We start from the raw sequence: 22573 nt of genomic DNA, 5'->3' as shown, positions 1-22573 counted from the left end.
ATGAGTAATAGTTGGTTGTCAATTATTATTTAGAGTTAGTAAATAAAAACAAACATTTAATTTGTGATAAGAGTGATAACACGTTACAGAGGCTATTGTGCACAGATATAAATACAGGTGAGCCTTGAGATTTTGGCCCTTTGGTGAGCCTTGGGCAAACACAGTTTAGAAACCATTGGTGTATAGCAAAGCTACATCTGTTTTTATACCACTTACTGATGCTTCATGGTAGAAGTTGTAGCTTTTGACAAATGCATTCAGTCACAGATGTCCTTATATCTGCTTACAGCTACATTATAATGTGTTATAATGTGTGAGTGGTTTAGAGTTGACTCACTGCTGACCCATTACATCCCCTTATGTGACACCCAGCAGACATGTACATCTGCTGAGCAAAGCCAGACTTTGTTGGCAATTACCGAACCCTCTAAGAGACCATTTTAAAAGAAACATGTAGGAAATTCAAGGCAGTAAAAAACATCAAGCTCTGTGCATTAGTTGTGTGTTTCTGTTTGATTTGTAACAGGATGTTGAGCTTCTTCAGGCGGCTGCACACGCGAGTCGTTGAGCTGAGTGGACTTCTGACAGGTGGTGTCACTCCTACGCGCTGCGAGTCGCTCAACCAGGCAGTGCAGATGGTGCGTTGCGAGCTGTGTACGCCAACAGTTGTTGCTGTGGAGATACTACATACCCCCCCAGTACCTCCTTTACTTATAGTATTGCACATGATCCACTTACTTCTTTAGGAAAGAATGGAAATAATCACAAGCTGTGATATTGTGTTTTATATTTACAACACAAATAGGAAATGTTGTGCAAAGACTAACAAACAAAAACAGCGAGGCCAGAAATCACTGAGCAAAACACTGCTGACAACAAAGGCATGTAATTAACGTGAACTGAAGAAAATGTGCAGTAACAGTATGTACATTAAACTTCATGGAGGATCAAGAAATCTGACATGAGATCTCTGCACTCAGTCTCCAATACAACCTGCAGTCTGAAAGAAAAAAAAAGAGTCGCCATGTGAATTAAGCTGTATTAAATATGGGTTTCACAAATCAGTAAAATATTGTGACAGCGATCCTCAAAGCACAATAACAGGAAATTAAATAGTGTAAACTGATCAGATATTGTTCGTGCTTACTGTAAAAGCCTGGGAACCTTTTTTTCAACTGTCATGGGGAAATACTTTGGGAAATACTCTCAATCACTTTCTTGCCAAGAGTATGATGAAGAAATTGACACCACTCTTGTGTCTGTACCCTACAGGAAGCTACAACCAGCAGCTTGTTAGCTTAGCTTAGCTTATCTTATCTTAAAGACTGGACACAGAGGGAAACTGTTAGCCTTGCTGCAGCATTAAAGGTCACTGATTAGCAGGGCTGCCCCCGACCAAGAATCTTCCTGGTCGACCAACAGTCGTCATTTAGGGCCATTAGTCGACTAGTCTCCAGCATGTTTACGATATTGATTTAATGATTAAATGATATATTTTGGTGGTTTGAGTTGAAGGTGTGAGAAAGAATAGTATCAGTAACATTGTTAACACTGTGCTACATTACAGAGAAATACAAAACCGTACTAATGAACCTTCATTAATATAGGCCTATATTTTATCTACAAGTGCACGTCACACACTGAGCGAGCCGCCTGTTAATGACGCTGTGGGCTAATGGGCATGTAGCTACTTCCATGTTTCAGATGATACGTCATGTTTGTAGTCGACCAATGAAGATGAGTTTACATATCACCTTGGGTTCGTCCTTCACCTTCTCAAAATGATCCCACACTTTGGATTTCCTGCCCGACATGTTATTAACTAGCCTGTGGAATAACCGCAGGTACCAGCCCTGGAAATTAACCTGACTCCTGTCTGACTGCTGAGCGTGGACACTTCCTGTGTCTGTCCTTTCAAATTAAATTCACGTTTCACAGGTTTTTTTTTTTTTTTTTGCTACTGCGACAAGCAATCAATGAAATCTTGCCGACTAATAACCTTTCTGGTCCACTAACAACTTTTAGGGGGCAGCCCTGCTAATTAGCATGTAAATTCTTGTTTGTTTATACAGAAACGTTAAAAGGGACAAGTTGTGGAAATCACAGTGCTCGGCCAAAAAATAGTTACAGGACATTTTGCATTTATGTTCATGTAAAGAGATGATGGATTAAATAAGCACATTCCCCTATTTACAGTCTCTATGCTAAGCTAAGCTAACTGACTGAGAGGCACGGATCATCTCATCTAAATCTTAGCAAAAAGCAAATAAGCATATTTTCCAAAACTGTCAAATATTCCTTTCAGTAATGGCAGTGAATGACAGAATGACAGCTTTATAAAATGCTGGTATGATTTCCTTCAGCCTCTCTTGCTCATAAACCTGGGCTCTGAAATCAAAGCTACTTTTTGACGTTCTTACACAGTGTTAAACTCCGTTATTCATCGGAGCGAGGTCACAGCAGTCCCAGTGTCCACCTCAACACAACCGGCGAACAGTCGCTAGCATCAGCGACAAAGGCGAATGAAGGACTTGTTCAACGTTTTAGGAAGTATGTTGAGCTGTTTCCCCCTGCTTCTGGTCTTTATGCTAAGCTAAGCTAAGTGGCTGCTGGCTGTAGCTTCATGTTTAGCATATGTGCGTGACAGTGGTGTGAAATCTTCTCATCTAAAAGCTGTTTCTCACCAGTGTGATGCAAAAATGTGGTGCAGGAATATGGAAAATTCGCATGATGAATATTTCACACAGGGTGGGCCAGTGTGAATTATCCATGTTGCCTTGACTTTTTTTGTCTTCATAAGATAGGACAAATTGACTGTGAAAGAGGGAGAGACAGGGGGCAACATGCAGAACCGATCGAATCCACAGCCGCTGCAGCAAGGACATCCAGGTGAGAGAGAATGTCTAAGGGGCTAACTTCAAGCACACAATTCATTTGATGATGCTAATGCTAGCTGTTCTGTGACATGCATATAGCGTTAGCAAGCTGCTGAGTGATCTAAAGCTATATATCACCCTTTATTTAGTTGTTGAGGTAGTCGCGGTGTTTGTTGTACAATGTTAGGTGTTGAGAAACCAAACTAATAAGACGTTCCCCTATTTTGGCAACAAGCTAGCTACGACCTGGAGGTATGACATCAGTTGGAATAAAAGATTTAATCGACCAAATGTATATTTCCACAGGCAGAAATCAGGGCCCCAGGAACACCACTCAGCCTTGCTTCCAATTTCTACCAGTGGCCACTTCTGGTATTGCAACGAAAAAAATCCCCGTGGCCCTAATAGCATTTTTCTCATAGACCACGATTATAAAAGAAACTGTAGACAGGACACCTTGAACTGCAAACAAGGTCAGTTATGACTATTAGTTATGAATATCTGAGCCACGGAGGTTTTATAGTTGTAAATTTTGAAAAATCTGTGATGTCATCATGTAAGGTCTATGAGCCAAGAGGGAACCTGTGGGGGAGCCAGTGAGAAACGTCGCTGCACATATTTAGTGGTTCTGGTACCTCAGAAGTAAACTCAGGAGCTAAAAGTTTCACTGGACTAAACAGGCGCCATCTTGGGGTCCAGTATCTAGGTATTATTATTTATCTATGGTGGAAATCGAGGCCCCTGCACAAGCGTTCTACAGGGGTGTGCAACCATTCATGAGACCCCACAAACTCTCAAATTTCTGTGCAAATGTTTCAGATGAAAATCCATGCTTGGTGTGAAAACAGCTCTGACTCTCGGCAAGAAATGGAAAAGGTGTATTTCTCAAAAGATTGAACAGTTCCTTTAAATCTGGCTTCTCTGCAAATGATTTCAAACTCTGACCTGTCTGGAGTCTGTTTATATGATCATATTCGTCCATGTGCAGATCGACAGACAACTGTAATAACAGTATGAATCTTCGTCAGCTGTCTCGTCGTTAGCATTAAGTTGCATCACAGCGACCACATTTTATACTGACATAAAGCAGTGTAAATGCTCTTTGATACACAACACCACAAAGAGTCTGTGGCTCGACCCATGAGATATAATGTCCCAGCTCTTCACAAGTCTCAGTGCTCTGAACATCTTTGTAAAATACATGTCCTGCAGATGACTCCTTGTGTCTGAGTCACAGTTCAAAGTCTGCTCACGCTATGATAAAAAAAAGTTGATTAGGTTTTCACCGTATAATGTTCTTCACATAAAGAAGTCAGAAATGACACAGAGACAGAAATGGGTTTAAAAAACATCAGTGCGTTAGTTGACGTAGTAAAGCCAGTAGATGATGTTGAAGAGGGAGAAGCTGAAGGGGAATATTATCCGTGACCATCTGTCGATGGCGTTCACATCGGTGAGGTCCGGGATTTTGATTTTGAGCTGCGAGGATCGTCTCCGCAGCCGAGTTTTCTTTAGATGTGCGTTCCTGTCCAGGCTGGAGCGTGGCCCGCTTGGCTTCCTGTACTGGACCCCCGAGTTGTCGTACACCATGGAGGAGGAGTTGTGGGTCTCGCTCACAGTGGTTGTGATCTCATTCCCTCCCACCTCGTTGTGGATCTCCAAGGTTGTCAGCAAAATGTTCCCCTGGGAGTCGACCTAGGCACAACAGACAGGAGCGGTGTTAAAAATGGGCTGTGAGCTGCGGCATTGGTGACTGATGACACTTGTGCAGCGTGCGTCAGGCCCCGGGGCCGCCGTCTTCCAGCAGGCTGACAGATTACAGCCTGGGAAACAGAGAGCGGCCTTCAGAACCAGGTTTCCAGTCCCAAAGTTAAATCACTTCTCACAAATCAGCTCAAGGTTGGACTGGATGGCTCCAATACTAATGTCATGACAGCTCCTGCTCCCCACACAAAAACACACACAGAAACACTCATAAATCATTCACACCAACTGTGTCGCGAAAATAGAAGCACAATATGAACACAGTCATATAACAATGTGGTTACAAGACATGAGAGGAAGTGACAAGGTGAATATTTGTTTTCTCAGTCTGTCAACTTTAGTGTGAACTAGTAACAGACACTGGACAGCTGATGAACTGTAGGGCCTGGACATCATCACATATATACAGTGTTTCATGTAACTAGAACACAGGACTCTGTCTACATGTGTGTCCTTTGCATATCAGGAGAACCTTTCATCTGATCTACTTTACACGTGGCGGGTGTATTGCTGGGTAACCACAGATGTGCAGTGTTGCATTTGGTGTGATTTGGACACGTGACACATTTGATAATAATAAACTTTGAATGATGTGAATAAACAAGCTAACAGCACTCTGTGCAGCAGTGGGGCGGGGCTTCAGGGCTCTGGATGCTGGATATACTAACATTACAACTGAACTCATCTTCACTTCCTGGCGTCAACAAGCATGAATGGATAGTCTACTTAAACTGTATACATATGCCATACTAACTTACAATGCTTATAACGTTACCACAGGCAAAAAACATCCACTAATAAAATCAATGCATTACTTTAAAACCGCCGTGGTTATGTCAAAGTAGCTGACCCTTCACTAAGTCCTGCCCCCAGACGCAGACAAGCCAATCATAACAGCATCAGGCCGGCTCAGACCAGCGTCCAACAACAACACAGCTGTGCTCCATTGACTCTAATGCCATTGTTTCAGATTTCCTTCATTTTCAGGCTGGTTTTGTGGATTTGGAGCTAAATGTTGTGCCTGGGGCACGTCGTGTATTAATGATACTCGTTACCTGGAGAGGTTGGAAAAAGATACACGTTTCTTCCCTGTAGTGATGTAGAGATGTCTGCCTTCTCTCCACTAAAGTGGAACTAGATGCCGTGTGACTTGTGGGGCTCAAAGAGCCAAAAAAATGTAGGAACCATGTACTTTCTCCTGAACTACACCTTCCAACCATATCACCACGCAAAGGAAGTGTTCATAATATGAATGGTGAAAAGTAATTGTAAATGTTGGTGTTGTAAGTCAGGAAGAAAATACTTTTTATGCTCAGGCTGTAAGTTTCTTTCTCACCCTGCCGTTCACTCCTTCATATGCTCACTCACTATTTCTAGGTGACATTATCTTGGTAGGTCAATTGAGTCAGCACTGATTCACAATCAACCAATAGAACAGCGATGCACCTTCTCTGTCAGCCTATCATCTTACTGCTCCTCATTTGAAATGTGGTTCTTTCTCTGCTGTAGTTTTTTCTCACTTTATGGATTCATCAGCCTCATACGCCTCAGCAGTCATCAGCCTCAGCAGTCATCAGCCACCACCTCTACCAGTGTCTGGACTCCATGGGGGGATTTACCCTGCTGCCATTCAGATGTCTCTCGATCACTAAATATTTCCATCAGGTGTCCAAGCGCCAAAGACGTAATCGGCACAAATCATCTGTTAATCTGTACGCTCATATTCTGTATTGAATATTATCTTTTCTTCACTCTCCTGTCTCTCCTGATTGAAATATAAATCCTCGACTGTGTTTATCAGGCACTAATGGACAAGACAGTTGGAGTTCACATGGTAGCATAGATCTTGATCTAGCACTACTGGCGTCTGGGACATGCCTTGCATCCTTTAAAGTAGTCAGTTATTTTAATCTTGATATATAGACCTTAAAGTAATAATTATTATTATGCTATATTTTTTATATGTGTGTATCTGTATGCTGTGGTTTGTTAGTGTTTGTGTCATGAATTCCCTTGATCAGACCGCCTACTGTATGCTGAGTAGTTTGTTGGCATTTCCTGTGCAGGATATCAGGGCAAAGGTACAAAGACAATAAAACACAGTCAAACACCACAGAGGAAAAGGAAATATAAACAGGAACATTTTGATATGTGATGGTGATAATGACAGAGATGGCAGGTTGGCATGTGATTAACAATGTTCCCTGCTTAAAATGTCAAACTTTGCCCTGCAGCAGCAAAGTTTCAGTGAAGGTTTCACAGATGTGACACGACAGGCAGTGACAGACACTCACCCGCCGTGAGTGACGACGCCCTTGTACCTGATTGGACTGTTTAACAGACGAAGACTTGCAATTGCCTCCTTCCAGTACGGACTAGCCGGGAGAAAGACAAACAGAAACCCCTTTGTCTGAGCTTTGGTCAGGAGTTAGCTGAGGTGTCACAGAGACTGAGCGTCACAGTGGGCACAGACGCCTCAGAGAGGACGGAGACAGGACAGGACAGGACAGGAAGTTCCACTGTATGGACCAGACAAGTCCAGTGTTGACAATTCATTACATACAGGTGTACCATGGAAATGGAGAATTGCTCCACCTGATAAACAGCCTCATGTACAGTACATGTTAGCAGTCTTATCCACATACGTACCTGCTACTCATCTTCGTTTCTCCTGCTTGGAGTTGTAAACTTTGACATGTTGACATTTTCTGTAATCTACTTAGACTTTGGACCACTTTAGGTGCTGAAGTTCGAAATAACATGCATAACACAAAGTCCTACAATTAGGAATGGGAACTGAAAACATTTCATTGACACCAAAGCTGTTATTCATTCTGCTTATTGGTCCAGTCCTTATCCATCCAGCTGATTGATGGAAGAGAGTATTCTGATAGATCGTATGATTCCTTTCTATGCAACCAATTGGCAAATCTGCTACTTCTGCAAGCCACTTTGCAACCTGACTCCACCCAGTTCCTCCTTTTTATGTTGTGTCTGACTTATCATTAGCTATGTTTCTATCCAAAAGTGATTCAAATCATTGGGAAATGCGCATTAAAAGAAATACGAATCCTGTGTGTTTCCATTAAATGTATGGACTTTGGTGAAAACTACGAATTCGCGCGAGTTTTCCGCAGAACCGTAAACAAAACAAGTCTCGCATTCTTCTTCTACGTTTTCTGGCGGTTGGCAACCAGCTTGTAAATGCATTACTCGCCTTTGCGAATCAACATTTTTTCGAATCAACCAAAACCCGGCTGAAGCAAGCGTATTTTAATTTGTGCGAATCAGGGGATTTTAATTCGAATTTTGGCGTTTCCATCATAATTTTCCGATGTGATACTTCTAGATGCGCATCTAAACAGGCTGATGGAAACATGGCTACTGTCATTTCTGTTTGTCATTGATGCTGCTCTGTTCTGTTCCCAGGGGTCTTTGCTGCTGCTCTCCCTGCCTTAGGCTTTCCATGTAGGCGCATGGAAGGGCAGGGAGGTGTGCTCTCTCTGCCTCAGGCTTTCTACGTAGGCGCGTGGAAGAGACTTTCTGCGTAGGCCCGAGGAAAAGGCAGAGAGGCCCCAGAACAGAGCCATACTGCCAAATATAATACTAGTTTTCTTTGACTAAAGTATTTATACAGCATTCTTTTTCATTTAGGTTTGCATGTAGGCTGCATGTCATCCCCCCTCTCTCTCCCCCTTTCATGCTTACCTGTCCTGTCTGTTAAACGCAAAATGGCCAAAAAATATCTTAAAAAAAAAAAAAAAAAGCCTGCTAAGCCTAACTGTGTGGCGCTGATGTTTACCCATACTGAAGGTGCTTAGTTGGGAAGCAGTTTCACTCGTGTTTAGAGCGGCAAATACATGGCATTCCTAACATATAAGCACATATGTTTCAGCATATTGCCAGTGTTTCCACCCTGACTTGTAATTATCATTTAAAAGACGTGACAAGCAGCACTGATGTCGTCTTTCTTTGTGAAATAAAGCCATGCTTTGGACATAATGCCAGCTGACAGTCCATTTTTAAAGGGTGATATAATTCCGATAGTTCAGAACAGGAAAAAAGGGATAGGCAATTAATCGACTGATATCACCCGCCCCCAAAAAACGATGAACGAAGAAGGGCAGTATTTTGTTGTTGTTTTTTAATGTAAAACATGTATATAAGTAACCTTGAGAATTTTATTATTAGTATATGACAGGGCTAAATTTAGTAATTTTGTGTTTTCAAAATACTCAAAATACTATACTATACTATATGACTGGACTGTGTATAAAATGCTAGAGGGCTTTTAATTTTAGATAAGGGCTTTTAAGTTGAAGCAGGAATTCGCAGTATTTACTCAGTCACAGACTCACTGACTTTTACTCTAGCACTGTTGCTCTGGACCTGTTGTTCTGGTCCAACCAAAAAATTCACGTAAAAGTAGTACAGTACACTTAGACACAGTAACAGTAAGAGAGACCTGCTTTTTCTGGAGCTGTACTCACTGCTCATTTAACACAACCTTCCCCTCTGCAGCTCCAGTTGGTGATGTACGTCCTCATATGGCTGGTGCAGGCTGCACAGCCATCGGCCACTCTCTGAGCCAAGTTTCACTGATAACGATAGTTTGTAAACCGATAAATCTGATCCCTGCTTTGGATAGCTCCTCCCTGTCCACAATAACTCCTTCTTGTTGCAAGTTTCCAGCAGCGTAGACGCATTAGTTTGACATCACTGTCTTGCAATGCGCAACTGTCATCACTAAAGAATCAATAAGCTTGGAGCATACAATTCTGGTGGATCAGATAATTTTGAACCACCTGTAACCAGTTCTCAATTCCCATCCCTAACAGTGACTTAGAATCATTGGGGGTGCCAAATTTGGACATTTTTAAAATCATATGCATAACAAAGAGCCTTACAATAAATAGTTCCTCTGCTGCGGTTAGTTAAAAATGTTGCTCACAGCTCTAAAAACATTGTGGCCTGTTGTTCTGAACCGCCTATCTTATCTTTGCGAAATGATAGGGTATAACCTGATTCTCACCTTGGGTCCATCAAATTTATCCCGGTCATTATTTGCCTTCTGCGCCTTCTCAGCCAGTTTCTTCTGCATCTGAGGACCTCGTCCAAAGAAGATGTAGTTGACGAAGGCGTATTCCAGCAGAGCAAGGAAGACAAACACGAAGCAGCCCATCAGGTACATGTCTATAGCTTTCACATAGGGGATCTTGGGCAGAGTCTCTCTTAAATGGGTGTTGATGGTTGTCATGGTCAGGACAGTGGTGATCCCTGGAGGAAAAAACAAGAGACTCTGAGTCAACGTGTTGAAAATTAGAACTGAAATTACTGCCTTGCAGCAACCGGTCAAGTTGCATTTAAAGTTTGCATCCGTCCAAGATTAGCGTCACCAATTACGTATCTGACCAAATGTCTCCCCTTCTGTTCCTGAGATGTGGCATAACAGCCAGAAAAGTGTTTTTGCACACTTTGTGATGTCACAGTGAAGTTGGCTTTTGACCTTTTGGATATAAAATGTCATCACTTCATAATTATGTCCTATTAGGCATTTGAGTAATTCTTTTATAATTAGCACATGAATTCTTGAGTTATGGCTAAAAGTTAACAGTGACCTTTGACCACCAAATTTTAATCAATTCAAAGCTGAGTCAAAGTTGATGTTTCTGCCAAATTTGAAGAAATTCCCTCAAGGTGTTCCTGAGATATTGTGATTATGAGATTGAGATAGACGCAAGGTCACAGTAACCTTGACCTTTGACCACCAAAATCTAATCAGCTGATAGCTGAGTCCAAGTGGATGTTTGTGCCAAGTTGAAAAAAATCCCTCAAGGTAATTTTGAGATATCGTAGTCATGAAGGTGAGACAGATGAGATCACAGTGACCTTAATCTTTGTCCCACGACCACCAAAATCCTCCTGTTTCCTGCCTAGACTATCATTGGCGCTGAGGCATGAAAAAACAACTAACCTTGAACACAAACTGCATGGTCATAAAAAATACAGATGTCTTTTGCTGATTAAAGTGGTCGAATATTTATGTAGATCAATATTTCGTGTAGAATTATTATTTTAGGCAGAAATTCTCTTGTTCTGCCATTTAATCTAATGCACTTAATCTGTGCAGTGACCTTTTTTAAACCTTTTCAATTGCGCTCTTAGCTTTGTTACTGATGTGTGTTTACGTCATAGCTAATAAATCAAATAATAACCGAGTTAAAGATTCTACAGTGCCTGGTTTATTCTCCTTTATTAAGAGTTTCTTAAATCAAGACTCTAATTAAAAATCCATTTGTGTAGCATCACAGAGGCTAACATGAGGATACACTCATCAGAGTGCTATCAACTCATCAGAGAGAGCACTGTACTTTTCTTTCAAGGTCTCACCATGAGTCATTTTCCTCAGGTGCAGGTACAAACATTTCCATCAGTCCTGATTATAACAGTTAATAACCTTGAAAATTGTTCAGATAAAAGTTCTTCCATGCCTCTTCTCAGCAAGTTTGAATTAACTTGGGTTGGAAAAGCAGAAAGCGCTTCACTGTACAGCTCATGTAGCGTGCAGCGGGTGAACAGACTCAGCAGATACACAGTAACCAGTAGTGTAGTAATTCTCTGGATAATCTGCACCATCAACAGTAAATGTGTCTGTGTTGTTCTGTGTCTCCTGGATGGCTCACCGACCTGGACGCTGCGTCTATTTCTGTCGACTCAGGCTTACATAATTAAACCAAAAATGTTGCACTGTACAGTGCTGTACTGTATGTGTGGGGGTGTTAAGAGCGCTGTGGGTTTATGGCATTGATTTCTGCAGAACAAAGGGAAGAGCAAGAATCTAAAGTCTCTCAGAGCTCTGAGGAGAGCGTTACTCAACAAATCCCTGAAATATGTTCAGTGCAGCTCTGTAGAGTTTACTGTCTTTGACTATACATCAGTAAAAAGTAAAGGGACTTTGTTATCACACCATTAAAGGCCAGCTCCATGTTTCTTTCTTTATGTCTTTCTGTAGCTCCCAGATCCCAACATTTGAGTTTTGTCAAAAAATTGTATATTTTATCATCAAAACATTCTTTTCCCAAGCCTTTCTAAAAACATTTTTTCCAAGTGACCTAACGTAGGTTTTTGCATGATAACGCTGCTACATACAAACCTCCTCACTCGCCTAATGTTCCTCTCTGTGACTGATCCAAGCCTTATTTAAGACTTGTGTGTTATCAGTCTTCCAAACACCCTGTATTCTAATAACCACCTAACTGGCACGGAAGCTAGCTAACTAGCTGATCGAGGCAGTGGTAGACCAGCAGCTCCTGTGTTCTGCGTTTTTGTCAGAGGAGTCTGGAGGCTTTGAAGAGGCCAATATAAAGGCTTCAGTTCCGCGTCACAGAGGGCTGTCTGATGGCAGTGTAAAGCAGTGAAAATATTACACAGACCACAGATGAGTACCTCATCAATGTATGCTCACAGAACAATTTGCATGGTATCCTATGAATTTGTGCCCTATGAATGATGTTAAGTCCTTGACGTATAGTTGTGTAATTAATGTAAAGCTATGGAGGTTTAGGCAGTAAAAGTTACTGAGATTACATTTAGGAAGAGAAACATAGTGAGGATGTACCTTAAAATGACTCAAAGTTTACACGGATCCAAACACGCGACTCCAGGGGAAAGTCCCGGGTGAAAGTCTCATTCACCACCCCAACCTGCCTCCTTACAAGCCTTGTTTACTGCCATCAGTGCATTGGTCACATGATTGCAGCCTTTCAAAATACGTGGGATATGTATGAATGTGGCACATTGTTTTTTGTAGGAAAACATATGAAAAATGTTTAAATAAAACCTGGAAGAGAACATAGATGGACCCACCCTTTAATATTAGGATTAACTAGCGTGCTAACCGCAGTACAGGAACAATGCTTTCATTCCGAGAATGAAAACATGTCAACTAGAAACATCACAAAGAACAGCCGGGGACAGCGCTTTTAATCTCTATAAACAAATTCTGCATGTGTATGTAGAATCTGTCGGTAATGAGACAAGAATTTGGTAATGAAAGCGTTCTCGTTTCTGTTTGTAGTCCGAGTAGTATTGACCAATCATATCTGGGCGGCACGTAAACAATTTGTGTGGGGGGGGCGGAACACATTGGCCGAAAGGCAATCCTGGAACACACTGACTATCAACTCACAATGATTTAACTTATAAGCTTTTTTAAAAATGTATCTGCATTCATAGAGATTAGCTGAAATGTCCGGCACACGGAGGAGAACATCGAATCTCCAAAAAATATTGTCCGTTCATCTTCGTCAGACCGATAGCTGATGGGTTCGGAGATTTAACTGTTTTCAGCAAACTCATGGAGCTAACATTAGCTTGATTAGCCTGTTAGCTACTGCTGATATCCGCCTCAGACAACTGTCATTCATTTCAGCTGCAAAATCAATGATTATCAGCGAGCCTGTTTTTGTTGACTCATTTCTTGTATCAAAGAGGCATTGTTTCAAAAACAAGTACAAATTTTCATGATAAATTTGGCACCACCGCTTAGCAAACTATCAGTTACCTGATATACTCTATACACCATGCAGCTGCAATGAGATTCTCAGTAATTACACTGTATGATCTCTTAAAGCCTTACTTTAAACGTCATTTTCCACTGATGTCTGATAGGTATCCCTGCAAATGTAGTTTTCCTCAGGATACTCAAACCACCATAATGGCAGAGGCAGTGGAAACCTACAGTGAATCATCACATAGACGGTGATTGAATTTGGATAGTACAGTAAGTGTAAATGCTCTCTAACTGCATTGATCTCACAGTGTCTCAGACAGCAGTCCTCTCAATGTGGAGGTGTTACAGCAGACCAACCGTCCCCTGAACAGGTCTGACCCTGCAGAGGTGCTTCCTGATCCAGCTGCTAACCAGGCCCCTCACACGTTCATCTTTACATCACGGTGATCACACAGCTGGGATTTAACTAATGCTGTCATCACATGCTCTTTCTTACAGACACTTTGTGTGCATTGATGCTGAATGAGGATTTCCATTAAGGCAAAGATCAATGCAGCTCGGGGATGGCAGGGTGTTTTCCAGTGGTGAACTGAGCCTTGTATTCGTTTCAGTCCCAGACTCCCAGAGGCCAGTGGAAAGCATGAGTCTCCTATTACACCTCAGACAGAGCAGCAGCCTCAAACAGACTGAGAGGAACACACAGTCATGTTAAAAAGTTCATTCTGAATCTGATATTTATCTGTTCACATATGACTAAAGTGTGGGAAGAGGTCAAACTTTGCAAGCCGTTTTGGCTACTGAAGAAATGCTGACCAACTCCTCACTACGATGAGCCAGTGGTGTTTCTGACCACCTGACGAATTTAAATCCAATATTCACTCCCATTTGAGCTCTGATTTTGGCTCCACCAACTCCTAGGAAATATCTTTTTAGCTGCTAAATGCTCCACCATGTGGTTTGGTTTGTTTGTCAGCAGGTTAATGGAAAAACAACTGGCCAGTTTTCATGAAGTTCAGTGGAAGGTTGTAGCATGGGCCAAGGAAGAGTCCATTAAAGTTTGAAGCGGGTGGATGCACAAATTATTTTTCACTTTTGTCAACATTGCAAGATAAGGCATTTTAGCCTGTTCCCATTCCCAACTTGTTAAATACAGCCGCTGTGTTACTAATTTCTGCGTCAGACACCAATGCAAAAAGACACTTTTCGTGTCAGTTCGAAACGCTACAGATAACAACGTAATATAAGGAGCTGGAAAGTCCCTATAGGGTGCATGGGAAGGGAGGTGTATGGGTCAAACAAACCTGGACTTTTGCCAGGGAGCCCGCTGTTCGCTTCCTGTGTGAATGTAGAGCTGAACTATGATGTTTTTTTTCTGAACCTGACCATTTGCTTCTGTTGCGCAAGGAAGTAAACATAAACATGAAGTTTGTTACATACTTTGTAGGATCATTTTGAAACAGACCGTGTGCATCTAACGAGCAGAAACTGCAGGCTGAGCAAAGTATTTCAGACGTCCCTCTCTCCAGCAAGACTTTCCAGCTCCTCATGGAACCGAGGTGTTCCCAGGCCAGACGAGATATGTAATCCCTCCAGTGTGTTCTGGATCTGCTCCTGATCAGATGCCCGAACCACCAACTGACCCCCTTCGACACGAAGGAGCAGCGGCTCTACTCCGAGCTCCCTCCAGATGTCTCTTTACCCTAAGCCTTTGGAGTTAACTCATTTCAGCCACTTGTATCCGTGACCTTATTCTTTCAGTCACGACCCTGAGCTCATGGCCACAGGTGGGGGTTGAGACATAGATGGACCAGTGAATCTAAAGCTTTGCCTTCTGGCTCAGCTCTCTCTTCACCAAGAGGAAAACAGTCAGCTGTAGAAATACGATGACTCCATGTCACAACATATTCACGGGTACCAGTGATCCTCTGGGGCAGTCTGCACATGTAGTTGATCAAACCTAACATAGAAAGCAGTTGTTTCGGAGCTCCCAAGGACAGACAGTGGTTTCATTGGAGAACTGGGACAACTGGGACAACTGGGACAACTGGGACAACGCTTTTTTTCTCAAACTAAGGCGTGGCAATGGAAACGCAAATACAAACTCAAATCCAAATGTGAATTGGCGGCATATAACTCCACCAGAGATAAAAGATGTTTGGACTTTACGCTCCACTAGAGCAAGCAATGCACAGCTGAGATGATGAGGCTTCTGGAAATATATCTAGAAATACATATGTAGTGGTTGTGCTGGCAGATTTGCAAGTGTCTTTACTAACAACAGCTTCCTGCTGTGGCTGGAAATTGGGTTGATGAGAGCTGTAAGACTGAACCAAAATAGTCAAGTTTCAGACTGTAAAACCAAAACAGTAAACTAAGACAGAGCATGTGAGTGGAGCGGATTTCCACTCCTCGCTCGCAGACCTGTCACTTTGCGCCACTCATCCGCTTCGCTTGGTTTTGCGCATTCTTTGCTCCATCATAAATTTTATCCCGCTCCACTCGCTCAAAAAAACAAACAAACTGCGTTGTACTACCCTAACCTGTAATCTTCTATTCACAAATAAAACATGAGCTTGGTAGATTCGATTCTGTCTTTCCCCAGGCTACGTAATTTCATTTCATTTAAAAATACCACAACCTAACTCAACTAAGACATAAAGGTAATATTTCGTTTTTAAGCCGACAAAAACAGTGAGACCATAGGTTACTAATTTAAAACGTTTTATTTTTAAACCAAGAGAGACAAAACTGAGAAAACTGAGCAGAACTAGAGCTCCCAAAATTGTCGTCAATCTTCTAAAAGACCTGAGCAGCCAGAATCACAGTTTACTCCATAGTTTTGAAAGAAAATAGTGTGCGCAGGTGCAAAGATGCATTCTGGGTGGGGCATGAGCGACCGGAGCAAAATTGGAGCGAGAGATAAAGCTCCGCTCCACCTTTAAAAAAAAATAGCCGCTCCTCGCTCAACACAAAATCCTTCCGCTCCGCTCACGTGCTCTGAACTAAGAGAGGCCAAAAAATGTCATCCCAGTCATAGGACATTACAGGCTGAAGTGAAATTTTTCTGTGGATTTGTCACAAGTGACGCCTTTAACATTGCAAACATTATTTGATCAATTGTTAATATAAAAATGTTTATTGGTGCAGCTCAAACTGTGAACACTGCACTGCACTACTCTCAGGCCTAAAATGCATGTTGAACTTTGATATTACATAAAGTTAAACTTAGCTCTCACACACTCCTGAGAGTCCACACTGACTGTGGAAAGGAAAGGATCACTTCCAGTCAGTTTTAGAAACATAAATAAAATCGGAAAGGTCAGCTCCCCTGTTTATGCTCTCCGCTGGCCGACAACATCCCACCTATCATCCTCTCAGGTCACAGTGTGGAAAATTACATGAACTTGACATGATCTTCCGACAAACGCTCAATCAACTGTACAGCGTCTCTGAAGGGGAAGAGAGGCCATCAATCATAAATATATCTCACATAACAACACTGTCACAATTTATGGTGTGTAGCCCTCCATTAAAAACGTCCTTATAACCTTCCACATGCAAGCATCTCTTCCTTTTCTCCCTATCTCCAGATTTTAACCCCTCCACTACTGCCTGTGTGAGCGAGCTGGTGTACAGTGATAGTGAAGTATTGGCAAATTGCTGGTTTAAGTGCTGAGGGAGGAGAAAGAGGAGATTTGCATGTCACGTTCTGAAGAGAAAAGTGGAGCCGGAGCTGAAAAACAAGCATCTTAACAGCGTTACGTCTCAAAAACTTGAACATAAAAGTTCAAAAGAGTTGTTGTCAATGCAAATATCACAGTAATCTTTCAGTGGGTAGTTTCTTCTTTTAACAAATGATGTTAAACATGTGTATTGCTGCACCTTTTCCTCTGAGATCTGCTCTGTGTGTCTGATTTGTTTGAACTGATTGCACCTGATCCTACACACCTGTTGTAAATATGTTGCACTGTGGCAATTAATGAGCCTGCACACTGAGGGAGGCACTAACTGGAACATTAGTGGTTATTCTGCATGGTAAATGAATAAATATAGAACTAATCAGAGCTCTGACATATTTTAAAATGTACCTACAGGTGTGACACATCATTAACAACATGTAAGATCTTGTTTTGGAGAATGAACACTGAGAGTATAAGATTGTCCTCTCAGTGCTATTGATCATCAGGAGAGCTGGACACAGGTTGCAGGTTGACTTTCCATGTGTGTCTCTCTCTAAGGTTGATATTGCTTATGTAACTTAGTTGATACCAGTGCAGTTTGTAGTCTATGGACACCAGCGAGATGTTATATCATTTGTCATATAATATTTTTAATTCTTCAATTTTATAAATTAATATGTTGTATTTGTTTCAGGTAAACAGTTTCAATGAGGGGAATTCTGATGATGCAACCACCGCTCCACCCGTCTTGGTGTTAGCAAGATGCTGGAAACATTTTTCTACCAATGAGGGAAATTCTGAAAGGCTGGTAACATTAAATCTAGTGTTCTGCTGGTGTCTGGCTTTTTTAAAGTAAATCAAAACATTTTCTGTCAAAACCATAATACTGCAACAATTTTAACCACCAGCAGCAAAATCTCAGGTCTTGTTTACACGGATACTGATACAAATAAAAACAGATTTTTATTTATCCCGTATAAAAAAAATTTGGGTTCGGGCACGATCAGTTGTGAAAACGATATCCCTGTTTACACGAAAACGCAAAAATGGCAGCTTTTTGCTGCAATTAGCATGCCAGGCCAGTAGGTGGCGATACACCATATGTCAAACACCATGGAAGAACGTTCTGCACATGCACAGTGATAGTGTTGCACGGTATACCAGTACTAAAATAGTACTGCGATACTAGAGTATTCCAAACGGTACTATACTGCATTTGGAAAATACCGGTACTTTTTAAATTGATTCAATTCATTAATTTATTTATTTAATTAATTTATGCACACAAACGCCTTTCTTGTTCCTATTGGAGCACAGATTGCACAAGTGGTGTGTATGACAACACCTGTATCAACATTCGCAGCTGCGTGCACATGAAAAAAGACAAGAGAAAGTCTGAATCGCAAAGGGAGACAACACGAGACAACACAAACTTGGTGAAACATTTGAGCAACCAAACCGTGATGTCCGTACCGAGGTACTTACCGAACCATGATTTTTTTGGTACCGTTACACCTCTACTATTTATTGTTCTAAAGGTTTGTATCCAAAAGGACTTTTCCTTAGGAAAAGTACCGAAAAGTATCGAAATTCATATTGGTATTGGTACCGAAACAAAGATTTTGGTATCGTGACAACACTACACAGTGATTTGTTTTCCTCTTGGCTCTAGTCTCGCTCACCAGACCTTTCTCAAGAAAAGAAAGGTCTGGCTGCGCCGACTCTCACTTTAAGATTGGAGAAAAAAACGCCCTGGCTTTTTTTATTTCTTTCAACCAATCACAATCGTTCTTGGCGGTGCCACACCAACGGTGCGCTTGAAAACTGCTACACAACCAGAGGTGGTAGGGCGGGACTTCTGCGGGTGGCTTGTTCCGCCCAACGAGAGGCTGATCTATGCAGCAAACGTTGCAACATCATCGTTTTCCAAAATCTCCGTCTATCCTGTTTACACATCTCCATAGACGTTTTTGAAAATCTCTGTTTTCGTTGAGAAAAATGCCGGTTATGTGTAAATGATAGGTGCAAACGCAAAGAAAAATACCCGTTTTCAGAAATATACAGAACCGTATAAACAGGCCCTAAAACTAGAAGCATCTCATGAGCTTAGCAGAGTTATATCATGTTTGAAGTGTTTGATGGAATTATACATATATGTCAGAGCCCTCGTTCGCTCATTTGTAACTTAAAGAGGAAAAATAGCCTGTTTTCGTCTTCAAATACCGCCATTTTGTTGGTGATTTTGGCGTCAGACAAAAAGACACCTTTCGTGGTGGTATGATACAGGGTCTACTGCCAAGTGGGGTCAGCTTATAAAAAATTTGGATTTGTGGTTAATTAGTGCCATAACTAAATAAAATTTGCAGAATAAATCGGTTCAAAGACTGAAATTTGTGGGAAAAAAAATGTGGAGGCTCTCTGAGGCCCCTCTCACTCCTAAAGGCATACATTTTTAGAAGCTGTGACAGCTGAGTGAGTGAGCTTAAGGCCCGAACATACTCGTGCGGAACGTACGCGGAACGGACTCCGTGGAGGTCCGCGCGGACTCAAAGCGGACGTCCGCAAGCCCTGTGCGCGCAAAGCTCAGATTTTACGACCGCGTGGACTCTGTTCCGTGCACCAGTGACTGCTCTGCATGTATTTTTCACATCACAGGGATTTTTCACGGACATTTTGACAGGAAACTACAACGCGGAAGTGTGCTTGACTATGAAAGCCCGAATGACTGCGGACATTCCTCGCGGAGTCCGTTCCGCTTATAGTACGCCCGAGTATGTTCGGGCCATTATTCTGCTAGAGCACCAACATACGCTGTCATGTCTTTCTTCCCAAAAAAGGGAAATCAGAATTTTGAAACAAAAAGAAAGAAAGAAAACTGACTTTGTAAAAAAAAAAAAAAAAAAAAAATCAATAGACCCACGAGAGAGACGTAGATCAAGTGAGGAAGGGTGGAGGGCCCACAGAAACTGCCAGAATTTTGTGCTACACACCTGCCTGATGGTGTCAGTTTGAAACGCTGCTGGTAACAATGTAATAAAAGGAGCTGGAAAGTCCCTTGGGAAGGTGTGTGGGTCCAACAAACGCTGGACTTTCACCCGGCAGCTGACTGTTTGCTTCCTGTGAGAATGTAGAGCTAAACCATGATGTTGTTTTCTGAACCTAACCACATACTTTTGTTACACACAGAAATTAATATGAGGTGTTTTACTGAAGTTTATTTTGAAAAAAACTAAATCACGGTGTGTTTTTGTCTGCATATTCAGATCTGTGTCAAGCAGAATACATGTACAGTTGACAAGAGTAAATCAACATCATTGGATCACGTTACAGTATGTGCGTTTCAATAATATTTACTGCTGCCATTCTGCCATTCACTAAGCACTTTGCTGCACTTAAAATACTTTCATATTTTTTTTATCTATTGAGTTTTTATCCTCACTGAGTGTCCTGTGTCTTGTGCGATGACAGTAAAGGCTTTCTAGTTCTAGTTCTACATTCCTGTGAAAACGTAAGCATATTGTGAAAATACACAGTGCATGTAACAAGCGTAAATTGACACAGCGTCCTAGAATGTCAACAACAGATGTGGGAGAATACCTAGCATTCTATATATTGATGTCAACGTCCACTGACAAAATGACGATATTTGACGAGTTGGGATGAAAATGTGTTGGAAATACACACAGATAAACACTTGACTCAAACTAATCTAATCAAAAGATTCAGGTCTCTCTGTGTTGATGAATAAGTGCTAAAAAGCTTTTTAATTGTTGCTCCTTTCAGCAGAATATGTCAGATTCTCTTTGTTTTTTCAAACAATGTTGCCCAACCCTCCCCAAAAATCACCCACACAGTGCTTTGTGCCTCAGAACTTTTGTGCAATTGTGGTGCAAACATACTCTGTTGTATAACACTGAACCTAACAATGAGTCTGTAGCATCACATCATATGTGTCTGGTTTTCCACAGATCCTTTTTTTCTTTATTTCTAAACCCTAGTGTTTCTTGATTCCCTGGAAATCCACCTACAGCCACATTTACCATCAGCTCCACATTCAGTCTCTGTGGAGCTGCAGAGTCTCCACTTTGATATCAGAGCTTTAAAGTCTTGTGTCTGTTCGCAGGCCTGCGGGCCCATACTATCAAACACAAAAGACATCTGACTGAAGGTGAAACTACAGAGCTGAGGTCAATCTGCTGCACGGGACACATCATACCTAATGCAACTCTGGCAGCCGAGGCATCGTAATTTATCCAGAATGACACCCAGGATAGGATGGTGATGAGGATGGAGGGCATGTACGTCTGCAGGATGAAGTATCCGATGTTTCGCTTCAGCTTGAAGCTCAGAGACAGTCGAGGGTAGGCACCTGCAGGGGAGGACAGTGCAGAAGAAAAAGCCCTCTTTAATTCAAGAGGAACAAGGGGATGTCTAGCACTTTGTTTTGGTTCCTATGGCGATGGCCTCATGAACTGGTTTCATCACCATGGAAACAAGCGAGCGCGGTTCAAATTGCAAATCATCTTATGAAACTTAGCCTTGAGATTTTTTTGCATGCACACACCACAGAGCAGAGCAAAATATAAAACTTCTGTTAGCACACTCACATATACAATGTTAAAGGGGACATACTGTATGCTTCTCCGTTTTCTGTCATGTATATAATGTCGGATATTCATATTAAACATGACCAAAGTTTCAGATAAGGAGGTAAACATGTAAACGTAAACCTGTGAGCAAAAATGTCAGGCTTCAAACTGCTCTGAATACTCTGTTGTGTTTACATTAAGCCCAGTTCAGACAAAGATTTATGACGAGACAAGTTAAAACAGGCAACTACTTGCACTGCGCTGTTCCGTAACGTTCTGAAAACCTGCTGGTTCACACCAATGCAACTAAATGAGATGGTGTATCATCTCTATGCAACAACTCTCTGTACTTCTGTTCTGATTTGCAGCTTTTCAGACTTATTTTGTGGCTGAATATAATTTGTAGCTCCTTAAAATATGAATGGAGATAGTGATAGTGAGATACTGGCTACAGCTGCATTTGTTGTAGCTGACCACTTTACAATGCTGCAACTTTTCATCCTAAAACAGTTTCATCTAGTCGCGAATCATTGGTCTGAACTGGGTTTTACACAAACTGTTACACGTAGCTACATGCTAACGTCAGGGAAACATGTAATCTTGGTTACTGACATTGTTAATTTCTCCCTGATTTCGAATCATATTCCTGCAGGAACATTTCCAGTTGTGAAGATTTTGGTTTAGAAGCGTTTATTGGTGATCTTTCACATTCGAAGGTGCTATACTGTCACAGTTATTCCCTGGCTGCCATGATGGTGCAGAGATGTGGTCCCCGCCTTTTCTGGGAGGGGGACATAAAAAGGCAGGTGCTAAAATGGAGCGTCTTAGACAGAGTATGAACACAGTTTTTTTCTCACAGACAGTATGAGGAACATTAAGCTAATAAAATTAAGCTAATCAGATGCTAGCTGCAGCTTTATACTCTTTGCTCTGGTAAGACAGAGGGCGCATCGCTTGTTGCAAACTGCAAAAAATGCAAGCCGCACTGTACTGCTTTTTTTGGTTGAGAGTGCTTTTTGCAGCTTGCTGCGCCTTTTTTAAATTGTTGTTCAGCAACTACCAAATCATCTGTCCTAGCGTAACCGCTAGTTTGCTGTGAAGTTAACTCCAAAATTGGCACCTTAAATTGGACAGGCGTAGGACACTTGGGCT

The 22573-nt window shown here is 41.7% G+C and overlaps 1 protein-coding gene across 2 annotated transcripts in view; it reads right to left on the bottom strand.

Moving 5' to 3' along the window:
• Positions 1-787: 787 nt before the first annotated feature.
• The window catches only part of gabrb3 (gamma-aminobutyric acid type A receptor subunit beta3), a 98327-nt gene continuing 76541 nt past the window's right edge, over positions 788-22573 (bottom strand). For both annotated transcript variants that reach the window (XM_050054578.1, XM_050054579.1), the window contains 4 exons: positions 21049-21201; positions 9673-9917; positions 6935-7015; positions 788-4571 (listed from right to left, as the gene is read on the bottom strand). In XM_050054578.1, coding sequence (XP_049910535.1) covers positions 4236-4571; positions 6935-7015; positions 9673-9917; positions 21049-21201 — 815 coding nt within the window. In that variant the 3' untranslated portion in view covers positions 788-4235. The remainder of the gene's footprint in view (positions 4572-6934; positions 7016-9672; positions 9918-21048; positions 21202-22573) is intronic.

Source organism: Epinephelus moara, chromosome 10 (assembly GCF_006386435.1).
Source record: "Epinephelus moara isolate mb chromosome 10, YSFRI_EMoa_1.0, whole genome shotgun sequence".
NCBI lineage: Eukaryota > Metazoa > Chordata > Actinopteri > Perciformes > Serranidae > Epinephelus > Epinephelus moara.
The sequence above is the reverse complement of the archived record's forward strand: the minus strand, read 5'-3'. Positions and strand labels throughout refer to the sequence as shown.